At 34.0% G+C, this 13,677-nt stretch overlaps 1 protein-coding gene across 1 annotated transcript; it reads left to right on the forward strand.

Moving 5' to 3' along the window:
* The first annotated feature begins 2,988 nt into the window (after positions 1 to 2,988).
* sft2d2b (SFT2 domain containing 2b) lies at positions 2,989 to 11,180 on the forward strand. The gene is made up of 8 exons (XM_056458968.1): positions 2,989 to 3,209; positions 3,455 to 3,544; positions 3,623 to 3,708; positions 4,768 to 4,849; positions 4,958 to 4,993; positions 5,115 to 5,173; positions 8,024 to 8,053; positions 10,110 to 11,180. Exons 1-8 carry the CDS (start codon positions 3,147 to 3,149, stop codon positions 10,147 to 10,149), a joined length of 486 nt encoding a protein of 161 aa, XP_056314943.1. The 5' UTR covers positions 2,989 to 3,146; the 3' UTR covers positions 10,150 to 11,180.
* Positions 11,181 to 13,677: the final 2,497 nt, after the last annotated feature.

Raw genomic sequence — 13,677 nt, forward strand, 5'->3', positions numbered from 1 at the left:
TTTTGGGTGTTTGGCTCAAAGCAGTAAGTTTTATTTATGCTGTAAACATCTAATGCTTAAGATAAAACAAGACGTTGAGGGTAAAACTGCGGTTAAACTGGTTATCTGACATGAGACATTTTATCGGTCAAAAGCAAAGATGCCTAAACTAGGGCTCGCGGGCCAAACTTGGCTCATGGTAACCTTTGATTTGACCCTGTAACTAATCAGATGGGGACAAATGATGGGGAAGGTTGGGGCGAAACTTTTAAACATAAATCGTCATTTCTGATTTAACATAACCGTTTGTTTGTTTGTTTGTTTGTTTGTTTGATTGCCGAGCTACAAAAAAAGCTAAATTGAAATTAAATGTGAATTAATCCGATTTTTTTAAAAGGTCATGAAACCCTAAAACACTTTTTTTTTAAGATGTTGACAGATATCACGCCCGTAGCCAGCCTGATGAAAGGGGTGGTTCTTTTTTCTCAAAAAGTGGACCTTTTTGCAGTTATTCACCTCATTTTCTTATATATGAGATTTAAATACTGAATTTAGGTGCCATTTTAAGTACCATTTTTAGCTGGATTAGCTTGTCGGAGGGTCTTCATAACCACAATTTTCTGATGTACCAAAAGTATATCCTAAATATTTCGAATAAAGAAACATGGCACACATTTATTTTTAAAATACAAATTTATGTCAGCGCTAATAGCCTAGTGGTACTGTGCGCCGACATATAGCAGTCCTTTGCCGATCCTTCCCCTCTCTCTGCTCCCAACGCTTTCCTGTCTGAAATCTCTACTGTCCTATCATAATAAAAGGTAAAAAAAATCTTTAAAAATGTAAAACTAAAATTATTACATGATATATAATTAGAAAAAAAGTTGCACATTTAAAACTGTAGCCTGTTGTAAATTATTAGGCAGATAACAAACTGGCCAGCACATTCAACTTTCCTCAGTCAGAATGTGGCCATTTGAATAATGAAAAAAATTGAAACATAATAATAATTTAGAGCTTGATGATTTTTCTAGCCTCGCTTGTAAAAGTGCTTTTTTATTGGTCCTGTTTTCTTTCAAGAATAAGTTCCAAGATTTATAGAAATAGGGGCAGCGCAGTGGTTAGCACTAACGCCTCACAACAAGAAGGTCGCTGGTTTGAGCCTCGGCTGGGTCGGTTGGCATTTCTGTTTGGAGTTTGCATGATCTCCCCATGTTTGTGTGGGTTTCCTCTGGGTGCTCTGGTTTCCCCCACAGTCAGGCCCAGATTTAGAATTCAGAGGCCCCTGGGCACATTGTCTTGTAGGCCCCCCTACCTGGCCACAGCCCTATAGTTAATAATATAATATTTTTTAATGAAATGAATCTATAATGTATATTATATATGTATATAAATAATGTATATTATTTTATAGTACATATATATTTATAGTCTACAAAGATTTAACTTATTTTGAAAAATTTAAAGCACACTTAAAAAAATACTAATAATACTAGTGAAAATCATTGGTTTTTAATATACTTGTTCAAGTTCACTGAAGCAGTACTAAAATATATATTTAAGGCTATTTTCAATGTATAACTTCTACAACCTTAAAATACATATGATTTGGATAACACATAATGCCTCTCTAATCCAGTTCTATGAATCTGAGTCTTCCTTAATACATGCACTTACTTTAGAATTATGATGAATGAATGAATGAATGAATGAATTTATAGAAATATAGAAAAAAAGTTACTTGTCAAACGTTTTCTCTATTCAAAAACAATACAGTAGCGAATGATGACTTGTCTTTGTCAGATGTTTTCTTGCACTGCTGGATGTTGGAATCTCGCAAAATAAATGTTTGCATTGGACAAAACTGATTAACTGAAGTCACACCAGGATTCCGCTTGGTCTTAAAGTATTTTTCGATGGGTTATTTGTACTATTTATGATAGCATAGCAGTCAAAATAGGACAAATGAGCTTTGTCAGTGAGGGGTGGGTCTTCCGAACCACCTGAACCCCCACTGGCTACGGGCCTGGATATGCATGTTGCTAAAAACAGGACATACATTTTACTATCGAGTGAAAATTGATTTTCATTGTAAATAAAAAAAAACATTGAACTTCATTGTGTTATAAATGAGATTGATTATGGTTTTACTGTAAGAAGTACATTATAAAAAAGTAAAAAGTATATATATTAAATTATTAATACGATTAAAGTATTTTTTCTTTATATTTTTAACTATTATCAAGTTATCGAGTTACAATGGCAACTTGTACTACTAATGTAATACAGTTTGGTATTTTTAGCTTTGGGTGTCACGGTGGCGCAGTAGGTAGCACAATTACCTCAAAGCAAGAAGGTCACTGGTTCGAGCCTCAGCTGGGTCCGTTGGCATTTCTGTGAGGAGCTTGCATGTTCTCTCCGTGTTGGCGTGGGTTTCCGCCGGGTGCTCCGGTTTCCCCCACAAGTCCAAAGACATGCGCTATGGGTGAATTAAAGAAACTAAATTGACCATAGTGTATGAGTGTGAATGAGAGTGTATGGTTGTTTCCCAGTGATGGGTTGCAGCCGGAAGGGCATCCACTGCGTAAAACGTTGGCAGTTCATTCCGCTGTGGCGACCCCAGATTAATAAAGAGACTAAGCCGAAAAGAAAATGATAAATGAATGATATTTAGCTTCGGCCCACCACCCTCAATCAAGTTTGTTTTTTGGCCCATCATAAGAAAAAGTTTGGGCATCCCTGATCTAAAGTTAAATATCTTTGAATGTTTTAGATACTGAATTATGAATTCTTTAAAAATTTATCTTGTCTGCATGTGTTGTCTACATCCTGATGCTCACTTTATCCCATCGATGGTTATATAATATATAATTAGAGAATATGTAAGACTAAACTTGAGCTAGCGAGCATTTTGCCAAGTGTGTATGGCTGCAGCCCGGAGACCTTTTGCTGCTCTCAGTTGATTCAAGCGTCAAACGTAATGACGTCACGCAATCGTTGCCGTGGCTACACGCGGAAGTTATCTCATGCACCTGTTACACTTTCAAACAGGAAAGGGAACGAATCAATACGTATTTACTTACACGAAGTATCTTCACAACAGTTATTTTTCAACCTGAAACACATTATTGGATTGTTTTATATTTAAACCGTCAATCTGAAGCCTAATGGACAAATTAAAGAAAGTTTTGAGCGGCCAAGATGGCAATGACGACCTCAACGTACTGCAGGTACTTGCATTTGACAGTTGGCTCGACCGAGTGCTGTAATCGATATTAAGTGTATTTGAGTCTTTGAACAATACACAGCACTGAAATATCTTCTTGAATTCGAGACTATAGACTTACTACTTGTTTGTTGTGTTTACTTAGTTTCGCTAAAGTTTAATATCTGCCTGTTTGTGTATATCAAATTGATAATTTTCTGTTTTTGGTGAATGTATTTCCATAAATATGTAATAACGTAACGTAACAAGTCGGCGAATGAAGCATCAACACTGGGATGGGGCACGCGCGTCAAGGGATTCCTCGCGTGTTTTGTGTCGGGCGTCTTGTGCTCGATTTTGGTAAGCATACCGCACACATGTACTGTTATTTTGTCATTTTGAGATGTATTCAATATTCAGAAGTCATTTGTCTTTCAGGGCACCTGTTTACTTTGGGTTCCGGGAAAAGGACTGACACTATTTGCAGTCTTTTACAGTTTAGGTAATATTGCTTCTCTTCTGAGGTGAGTCATGGAGCTTTATCTAGCTACCTATGATTTGATTTCACCCAAAGGTGTGTCACTGGACACATTGTTTATAATCGTAGATCATGTTTGAACTAGCATGTGGCCAAAGACAAACACGGATGTTCGAGATAAAACAACGCCATTTTCATCTATTGAAATGAATTAGTAATACTAAAATGTAACCGTAATTAAAGAGTTTTCCTTATTTCATAAATATAAGTCATTATAAATTTGGTAATTGTAATTTTAAAAGCGATTTATTGCGTTTTACCACTTGAAATTTGTAATAAACTAACCTTTATTTGCATCGCTATTATGTTATCACCTTTTTAGCTCCCGAAAATTAAGATTAGGATAAGAGTTTGTGTTTATGTATTCTACTCAGAATTGAGTATAATAATTATGAAGCCAGAATTGTTGAAACATGTTTATTATATAAAAATGTGTATTAAAACATTAAAGAGATGAACCAAAAATGTCACCTTTGCTGTTAATTTATTCACCCTCAGGCGATTAAATATGTTTTTATCAATAGGACATTTAGCTCAAGTACTCTAGTAGTTGTGCTTGGTGATCTATAAAACGCTAAACATAAAAAACATATACAGGTATTATAAAATCCTGTTGATAAATGATCAGTCTGTGCATTATATACATTAATACCTTTAATTCATAGCATGGGCATACTGTCATGAGCACTTCTAAAGACCTCAATGCATTGTCAGGAGCCATGGGTATTATTTTTTGTTTTGCCTGTGTAATATTTACTTTTTAAGTGCTGATAGCTGCTGACTTGCATTTTGTGAGTTACTAAAAACTACAGTCTCTGCTAAAAATCATTAATAAATTTCAACTGAACAACAAAGTCATTGCAACTTATATGGCCTAAGTGTGAGTAAGTGTGAGACAAAATGTTAATTTTTGCATGAATTATCCTTTGTAATAAATCATTTGTGAAAAAAAGTTAATTGACTGAAAAAAAATCATGCCTAATGTGAAACATCTATGAGAATCTGTTAGTCAGTACTGAAATCTTTTGGGTGTGTATTATTTCAGCACGATGTTCTTAATGGGTCCATTAAAGCAGCTCAAGAGGATGTGTGACAAGACAAGAGCTCTGGCAACCGGCATTATGATTGTGAGAGTACACACACACACATTTCAGAGACTATAATGCATAGATAGTGATTTGGTGTTTCTTAGATGTTATAATTTGCAAGTAAATTGAACGTTTGTGTTTTCATAGACCTGTCTGGTTTTAACCTTCTGTGCTGCTTTTTGGGTAAGTAGTTTGTTTTTTGTTATACCTATTGACTTGGTTTCAGTATTATGTAACACTGTTTAAATCAGCATGTTGATTGTGATTAATGATCTTTTAATTAATAAATCTGTTTTTATTTTAGTGGAAGAACAGAGCCCTTGCTCTACTCTTTTGTATCCTCCAGTTTTTGGCTTTTACATGGTAAGACACCAGTCAGGTTTTATTTATATGCATATATTATTTTTATTATTGTTTTACTGCAACATGTTGTAATTGAATAAATAGATTTTTACACATTTAAAGAGTGAGTGAAAGTGAGAGAGAACTGTGTATCAGTAAGGCAATAAACTACCTTGTACCTTGGACTCCACAGTGCTGTAAGCAATACCTTTTGTATCATAATGCTCTGGCATCATTATAATACAGACATTACTGTATTATGTGTTCTGAAATATCAAACCGCTCTCTGTGATTGCCCTAGGCCATTTTTTTTCAGAAGTTATTTCGTGTTTTCTGTAGATACCCACTTTACTCTGGAAAGCACGAATCTGAGAGTGAGATGTTGAAGTATTTTTGACAACACTGAGATGTTTTTTTTGCCCTGTTTCTTGCTTCATCTCTGATCAAAATGGTCTCCATTGGGGGTTTTTGGCAAAGGAGGGGGGGGGGTGTATTTCAGTTTGACAGACATTTCAGAATGGCTAATATTGCTTACTTCACCCCAAAATGATTTTTTTAATGAACACAAATTTTATAACAAATAGTGAAATCTGAGAGATTTCTGTCTCTTCATTGAAGATCTGTTCACTCAAAACTTCAATAAACTTTTATAGAGAGAATATATATTTATATTATTGTTTATTTATATTTATATATATATTTATAAGTCAGTGGTTTAATCCAAGACTTTTAAAAAATCTGTATTTACATGATGAACAGCATCGGTTTATCATATGAAGTTATTGTCTCTCTTTGAAAGATTTAAGAATAAACTGCTTGATTCATATTTATTTTTTGAACATTTTAAATAAATAAAGTTTTAAATAAATAGACTTTAAGTGGAGGGACAGACAACAGATTTTATTAAAATATCTTTATTATGTGTTCTGAAGATAAAGAGAAATAGATTACACTTTATTTTACAGTGTCTTATAACAGTGTAATTATACACTTAAAGGGACAATGAATTTTTTTATTTAGATGTTAGCATCAGTCAGTTAGTTTTTAGGATATCTATTAGCTAGTGTGCTCCAAAACAATGACAATTTGCATTTAGAAGATATAAAAGTGTTATAAACATGTAAGGCTTGTAGTTTGTCACTTCCGCCTGTGTAGATTTTTTCACATCTCCTCATACTTAAGTTTCTCATCAAATCGTGATCAATTAAATTCTCTCTTGTTTCTGACATGCCCTGCCTCCTTCAAGACGCTTCACGTTTTATGCACTTGAGCTCAATCGCTCAATCTCACTGGCAGAACGGTGATAAAACAAAACGCTATTGGCTGTTTTATAAAAAGGGGAGGAGCTACACTATGTCCCCCCCCTCTCTTTGTGTTTCGGTTGAGATTATATACACCATCGAATATAAATGCACATTTCAAAGCACTTCACTGGACCTTTAAGTTCTGAGTAATATTAATAAACTGCTTCTACTTACTAATGGTTAGAATTATAGGATGACCCTTAGGGTTTAGTGTTAGTTGTATGTAATTAAGCATGATTTATTTACATGTTTGTAATTTAACGTTAAACAATGGCACTGTAAAAAAAAAAAAGAGGGTTACCCAAAAATCTTATGGGTTTGGAACAATATGAGGTTGACTTAACTTTCAGGAGAACTATATGCTTTTAAAGGCCAGTTCACAATGCACTGACAGTAACACACTGCTCGGACAAAAAGCAAAGCGTTTGTTGCCATTAGTCTGCATCTGTGCTGTGAGTTGCAGAAGTAAGGAATAATTGATGACTGGCTGTTCTATTTATGAAAAATTATGTACACACAAGGCAGTAATTCTGCCATGATGTGAAGCAGATTTAAGTGCCTAATTTAATATCCATACAAAAGATCTGTTGTTGTCTTTTTGTGTAGAATATTTTTTTAAAGAATTAATTCATAGCATTCCTTCATAGTGTGAATTACAGCACCTAATGTGAATCACTGAACGGCATTCAACAGTTGAATTTTTAATAATGGGGAAGCTGTTGGTGTACATGGTGTACATGTTTCAGTGTTGCGAAGTGCATTTTCTTATATGTATTTTCATTTATTTATTTATATACTTGCTCCATGTCTGTTGATTTTGATTAAGACCCCTGAAAAACTAAAATCACAGAGAAATGATATGGAACTGTAAAGCAATCAAGCTGTTTTTATACTGGAATTAGTTAATGTAGCTGTTTGTTATAATGTTCATCGTCCAGTCAGAATCAAGCATTAAAGAGCTCCTCCATATACTTGCATATGAATGTTAAACAAATCTAATGTATAATATCTGTTTAACTGATGTATTATATTTGTAGTGTACAGTGTTTAACAGAACTTTTGCCCATGAAACTGAACAACTACATTTTCCTTAAGGGAGAAAATAAATAAGTATTGAGCTTTTCATGGACTTGTGGCTGTAATACACATGAAACTGCGCTTTGAGGAGTTATTTCAGTAACTATTACACAAGCAAATGATGTTTACTGTTTGTGTGATTAAAATGAGCTGAAACAACGCAATTCTTGGGGCTTTTTCTGGGACAACGTAATCGTTTTATGTTCAATACACTTAAATTTGTAAAAACTAATAAGTTAGCTTAATTCTGTCAAATCGATTGTGTTAAACCATGCATTTTTTTTTACTTTGATAATTTCTACATGGATAGTGATTGAAAAGTACACTGAAATATTTTAGACATAATCAAAAATTGCAATTTTGATCCTGATCCTTAGTTTACTATTTGCAAAGTAATGAGCGAAAGTGATGTGACTGCTATTACATTTTGTGTGATAAACATTTACTTCTTTCTCTGAATTGAAATAATGTCTCTTTTATTTATTTACAGGTACAGCATATCCTATATTCCCTTTGCAAGGTGGGTTTCTTTATATATTCTAAACTATTTAATTATAGACAAATGAAATACAAACCAATTAGCTCAGAGATATAGCAGCAGAATAAATACACACTTTAGTTTAAGAAACAATTCTCCCTATAAACTAGTGGCTTATTTCCTGCCTATTATTAAGATATTGGCTGTTTATTAGTACTTATAAAATACAAAATTTCTAATGCTACCTAATATCTAAATCTATGCTATTTTAATAACTATTAATTATGAGCAAGCAAATAGTTTGAGTTTAATAGTGAGAATTGTACCTTTTATATATTATAGAAGCAAAGTCTGTGGACCACTTAATCAGAATGTATTCTAATAGCAGCTTAATGTAGTAATTATATACACTCATTGGCCACTTTATTAGGTACACCTTACTAGTACCGAGTTGGACCCCCTTCTGCCTTTAGAACCGCCTTAATCCTTCGTGGCATAAATTCAGCAAGATACTGGAAATATTCTTCCGAGATTTTGGTACATATTGACATGATAGCATCACGCAGTCGCTGCAGATTTGTCAGCAGCACATCCATGATCTGAACCTCTTGTTCCACCACATCCCAAAGGTGCTCTATTGGATTGAGAGCTGGTGACTGTGGAGGCCATTTTAGTACAGTGAACTCATTGTCATGTTTAAGAAACCAAAGATGATTCATGCTTTATGACATGGTGCGTTATACTGCTGGAAGTAGTCATCAGAAGATGGGCACACTGGTCAAAAGGGATGGACATGGTCAGCAACAATACTTAGGTAGGCTGTGAAGTTTACACGATGCTCAATGGTACTAATGGGCCCAAAGTGTGCCAAGAAAATATCCTCCACACCATTACACCACCACCACCAGCCTGTTGTTGATGCCAAATTCTGACCCTACTATCCGAATGTCGCAGCAGAAATCGAGTTCATCACACCAGACAATATTTTTCCAATCTTCTATTGTCCAATTTTGGTGAGCCTGTGCGAATTGCTGACAGGAGGGGCACCCGGTGTGGTTTTCTGCTGCTGTAGCCCACCCGCTTCAAGGTTTGACGTATTGTGCATTCAGAGATGCTCTTCTGCATACCTCGGTTGTAACGAGTGGTAATTTGAGTTACTGTTGCCTTTCTATCAGCTCGAACCAGTCTGGCCATTCTCCTGTGACCTCTGGCATCAACAAGTGATGTTTCATAAACTAATTTCGAGAGGAGTAGGTGATATGATTGAGCACGACTGGCTGCTCATCTATAATCAGTAATAATCCAGTCAGATTGATCCTAGTTTACAATAAAAGGATCGTTTTCTCCCTACCGCTCTATCTTCGTTTTGGAAGAATCCCTCCTTCCACCCCATCTCCTCCTTTTTCTCCCTTTTCCAAGGGGGAGCTCTAGAGACCTACCTGATCTCGGATCTCCTGATATGCTTATTGACACGGCGGGAGCCTTGGGCTCAAATATCTCCGAGCCCAGGTTCTCTCCCGGGACAGCATGCCAAACCTGCTATAAACGCTAAGCATATCTAAGTGGGAACTCTTGAAGCCATTCGCTCCCACAGAACTGTCGCTCACTGGATATTTTATCTTTTTCTGACCATTCTCTGTAAACCCTAGAGATGGTTGTGCGTCAAAATCCCAGTAGATCAGCAGTTTCTGAAACACTCAGACCAGCCTGTCTGGCACTAACAACCATGCCACGTTCAAAGTCACTTAAATCACCTTTCTTCCTCATTCTGATGCTCGGTTTGAACTGTAGATCCTCTTGACCATGTCTACATGCCTAAATGCATAAAGTTTCTTCCATGTGATTAGCTGATAGGAAATTTGCGTTGAGCAGTTGGACAGTTGTACCTAATAAAGTGGCCGGTGAGTGTATAGTTTCAACTTTAAAATATCAGTTTTGCTGTTTATCAGAGTGCCTCAACTGGTCTTTATTGTGTGTGGAGTTCATATTGTTTTATAGGATGAAAGCAGTCGTTCTGTCGCAGCCAAAAAACACACTTTTAATCATCTGTTTTTTGGCTTTGGCGTTTGTTTGCCTTTGCCTGTTTGTTTTTGTGCAGGGACGCAATTATTAAGTTGTTCTCCGCATGCTTGAAGTGAGATGCCTGTACATTTGGCCTTGGCCGTCTCTCGATCTCTCTCTCTCTCTCTGTGCTCTGCTCTGGCTCCAACTTTGGTGCTGCCTTCAATGCCACTCATGTGCCCACTCTGCCACCTGGCACAGACACCACAACACACTACACTACAGGCTCCCCTCGCTATCCCAACCAATGGACACTCTCCATCTGTGTGAACAAGTACTCTCTCTCTTTCACACACACACACACATACATACAAACAAACACCTGTGCTTTACATTCAGGTTGAAAACTATGAAGGATGAATTGTAATCAGGTAAATGATTGAGTTTTTGGGTTGTAGTGGCTTGGTGCAACAAGACCGAATTGCATATTTTGCATTTAACTGCTGTGTAATTGCTTAATAACGCCTATATGTGCCTTCCTATCTGCTCTTCATCCAAGGATTACTACTCGAGGGCTATTGTGTAACTGTAACCAGTGTTTGCTTTAAGTTTTAGGTGCAAGAAAATAATTTTTCTATATATTTTGAATATATACATTTCGATTTTTACTTCAGTTATTACCCAAGTAATAGTATGACGGAGATGGTTTATTACTTGCATAATGATAGCTATATTATCTTATTAGATAAGTAAGAATATTAACACTCATTAGGGTGCCAATGTATTTTTTAGTGTTTATTCTGTCATCAAACAAGCTCATTTCAATTATCTTTGTATCAAGGAGCAGAATCATGTGACGTGTCCTCATATTTTTCAAATCATGTTTCACTTTAATGCTGATTTCAGGTAGATTTTTCTTCTTGTTGTCTTTTCAAATAGCTGTAGATTTACAGAAGAGATTCCTTTTATTTATATATAATACAGACTGAAAATACATGTATATTTTGAGTCAATAACCCCTACATCATTAGGACTAATATCCCAGGTTTGCTGCTTTATTGCATTACTGCTAAGAAAACAAAATGAATGTATATGTGAAATGTTTAAGAATGATGGTAGATGGACATATCAACAGTCTCTGTTGTATTAAAGATGTTGAGATTCATTATTGAGATTCATTATTCATTTAATCTGTTGAGTAGTGTTGTTTAATTTCATTCACAATGCATCTTATTTTTCCACACAATTCCTTCATGTTGTTGCAATTCAGTTGATGTAATTGTTTTAAACAAACAAAAAACAAAACATATATATATATATATATATATATATATATATATCCCAAAGAAAACCCTCAGGAATTGTGTTAATTCATCTCATTTTGAATAAGTAGTTTGAACAAGCAGCAAAAATATTTCGAGTATATTTTTGTTTTATTATTCAAAATTGATAAAAGTGCTGTCATTTTAAAAATTAGTAGTGTTGTTCAATTTCATTCACAATGCGTCTTATTTTTCCTACACTGTAAAAATGCTCCACACAATTCCTTCATGTTGTCCCTACACAAATCATTTAAGTTAACTTAATTGTTTTTTTTTAATATACTGTATAAGTTGATTGCACATAATACAGTAAAGTTGTCTCAAAGAAACACCTCAGGAATTGTGTTAATTCATCTCGTTTCGAATAAGTAGTTTAGTTTGAACAAGCAGCAAAAATATTTTATTTTGAGTTTATTTTTATTTTATTATTCAAATTTGATAAAAGTCATTTGAAAGTCATTATTGTTATTTAATTTCATTCAAAATACATCTTATTTTTCCTAAAAATGCTGGGTTCCTTCATGTTGTCCCAACATAAATCATTTAAGTTACCTTAATTGTTTTATATATATATATATATATATATATATATATATATATATATATATATATATATATATATATATATATATATATATATATATATATATATACATACATATATATATATACATATATATTTATATATACATACAAAGGTACTCCCCACAAATATCTCATTTAAATTAATATATTCTATAGGATGCTTTACAATATTATAATTGTGCATAAACATACCTTAGTCAGTACTAAAGCCAAATCTGGAGCTAATCTAACAAAATAACTTACAATAATGGTTCAAAACTTAGCAGCCCCAATTTATATGTTAGGGAAAAATATTAAATTAATTTTTCAAATATAGCAAAAATCAAGAGAAACAAAAAAAATACATACAATTTTGTTGAAATGTTAAATCTTTTTTTTTTTTTTTTTTTACAATATTTTGCATGAATTTAAATCTATTATCTTTTCATTTCTAAAGATTGTTTTGTTTAAATGCACCAAAATTTATGACCCATATTCACTGAGAAAGGGATAAAAATGTTCATTTTCAAAATGGGGTCATTTATGCTGAGCACTGTATATAAGTGGATTCCACATAGACAATTAAGTTTTCCCAAAGAAAACCCTCAGAAATTGTGTTAATTCATCTCATTTTGAATAATTAGTTTGAACAAACAGCAAAACTATTTACTTGAATGTATTTTTGTCTTCTAATTTGCTGAAAGTGCTGTGATTTTAAAATAAGTCTCAATAAGACTTTTAGCTGTAGGCCTAAGATAAAGTTCACGGATATGCGTAAGTCATCTCTGCTAGTGAAAGGTCAGGTGCTTGATTTTCTGATGTTTGATATATAGGAGGATTCTCCGCTAATGAGACTCTTTTTTTCGGATTTAAACTCTTTGAGTCCTCTAATCTCCATGCGCGTGGCTCTGTGATTAGAGCGCCGGTCGCGGGATCGAGTTTCCGTTCATTCCCGTTCGCTAAAGAGAACATCCAGTATTTTATTTCTGCTCCACATGGCTTGTACAATACTCAAAGCTCTTTGACAGTTTGCCCTTACGTACGCCGTCACAGGAGTCCATGTGAATCACAGAGGATGTTCTGGTGTTTCATATTGTAGACTACCTGTCCGGGTAGGATAAGCATTTTTAAATTATCACGTACAAAAAAAGATCCTTCGTAATTTACAAGTGTTAAATGAAATATTCATATTTAGTCTTTTTAAATAAAAATGCATATCTGTTTTAAGATTTAATTTAGTTAATTTTTAATTTAAGAAAGTAGATTTTAAATGAGAAATATGTATTTATAATTTTTAATAGAAATTAACATTAATATTGCAATATTTCTGAATCTGCAGCGAGTTTTTTAGTCAAGTTAAAACAGTGTTTATTGCGTATTCATTTAATCTTTCTATTCCACCCTAAAAATATTTATATTTTGACTGAAATGTACACTTAGCTAAAGTCCTATCAAAATATTACATTTAAAAGTTTCCTTATTACTTTTCAGGAAATTGAATACATGGTCATAATAATTATATTCAAGACACTAGTTCTGCATTATTCAATTAATATATTTACAACATAAATGTCATTTAATTGAGCTTACGGATTTACAAATTATTAATATTGAGTTTGTCCCCTAACAAAAACGTGTCTTTCACAAGCTGCCCGCTTTCTTGAAATAAAAAAAAGCTGGTCATGTTATGGCTTCTGCAACAGACGCAAAAAATATCCGGATGATTCACGAGTTATAATGGCATCATGCTTTTCACTGCTTTTTGCAAATTTATTTTTC

Source organism: Danio aesculapii, chromosome 6 (assembly GCF_903798145.1).
Source record: "Danio aesculapii chromosome 6, fDanAes4.1, whole genome shotgun sequence".
NCBI classification, from domain to species: domain Eukaryota; kingdom Metazoa; phylum Chordata; class Actinopteri; order Cypriniformes; family Danionidae; genus Danio; species Danio aesculapii.

What these genes read in the sequence shown, in the direction of transcription:
- sft2d2b (XM_056458968.1), top strand. Translation starts at nt 3,147, where the DNA reads ATGGACAAATTAAAGAAAGTTTTGAGCGGCCAAGATGGCAATGACGAC. An exon ending in GCGTCTTGTGCTCGATTTTG is followed by an intron (nt 3,545 to 3,622) that starts GTAAGCATACCG and finishes TTTGTCTTTCAG; the next exon opens with GGCACCTGTTTACTTTGGGT. An exon ending in TCCTATATTCCCTTTGCAAG is followed by an intron (nt 8,054 to 10,109) that starts GTGGGTTTCTTT and finishes GTTTTTGTGCAG; the next exon opens with GGACGCAATTATTAAGTTGT.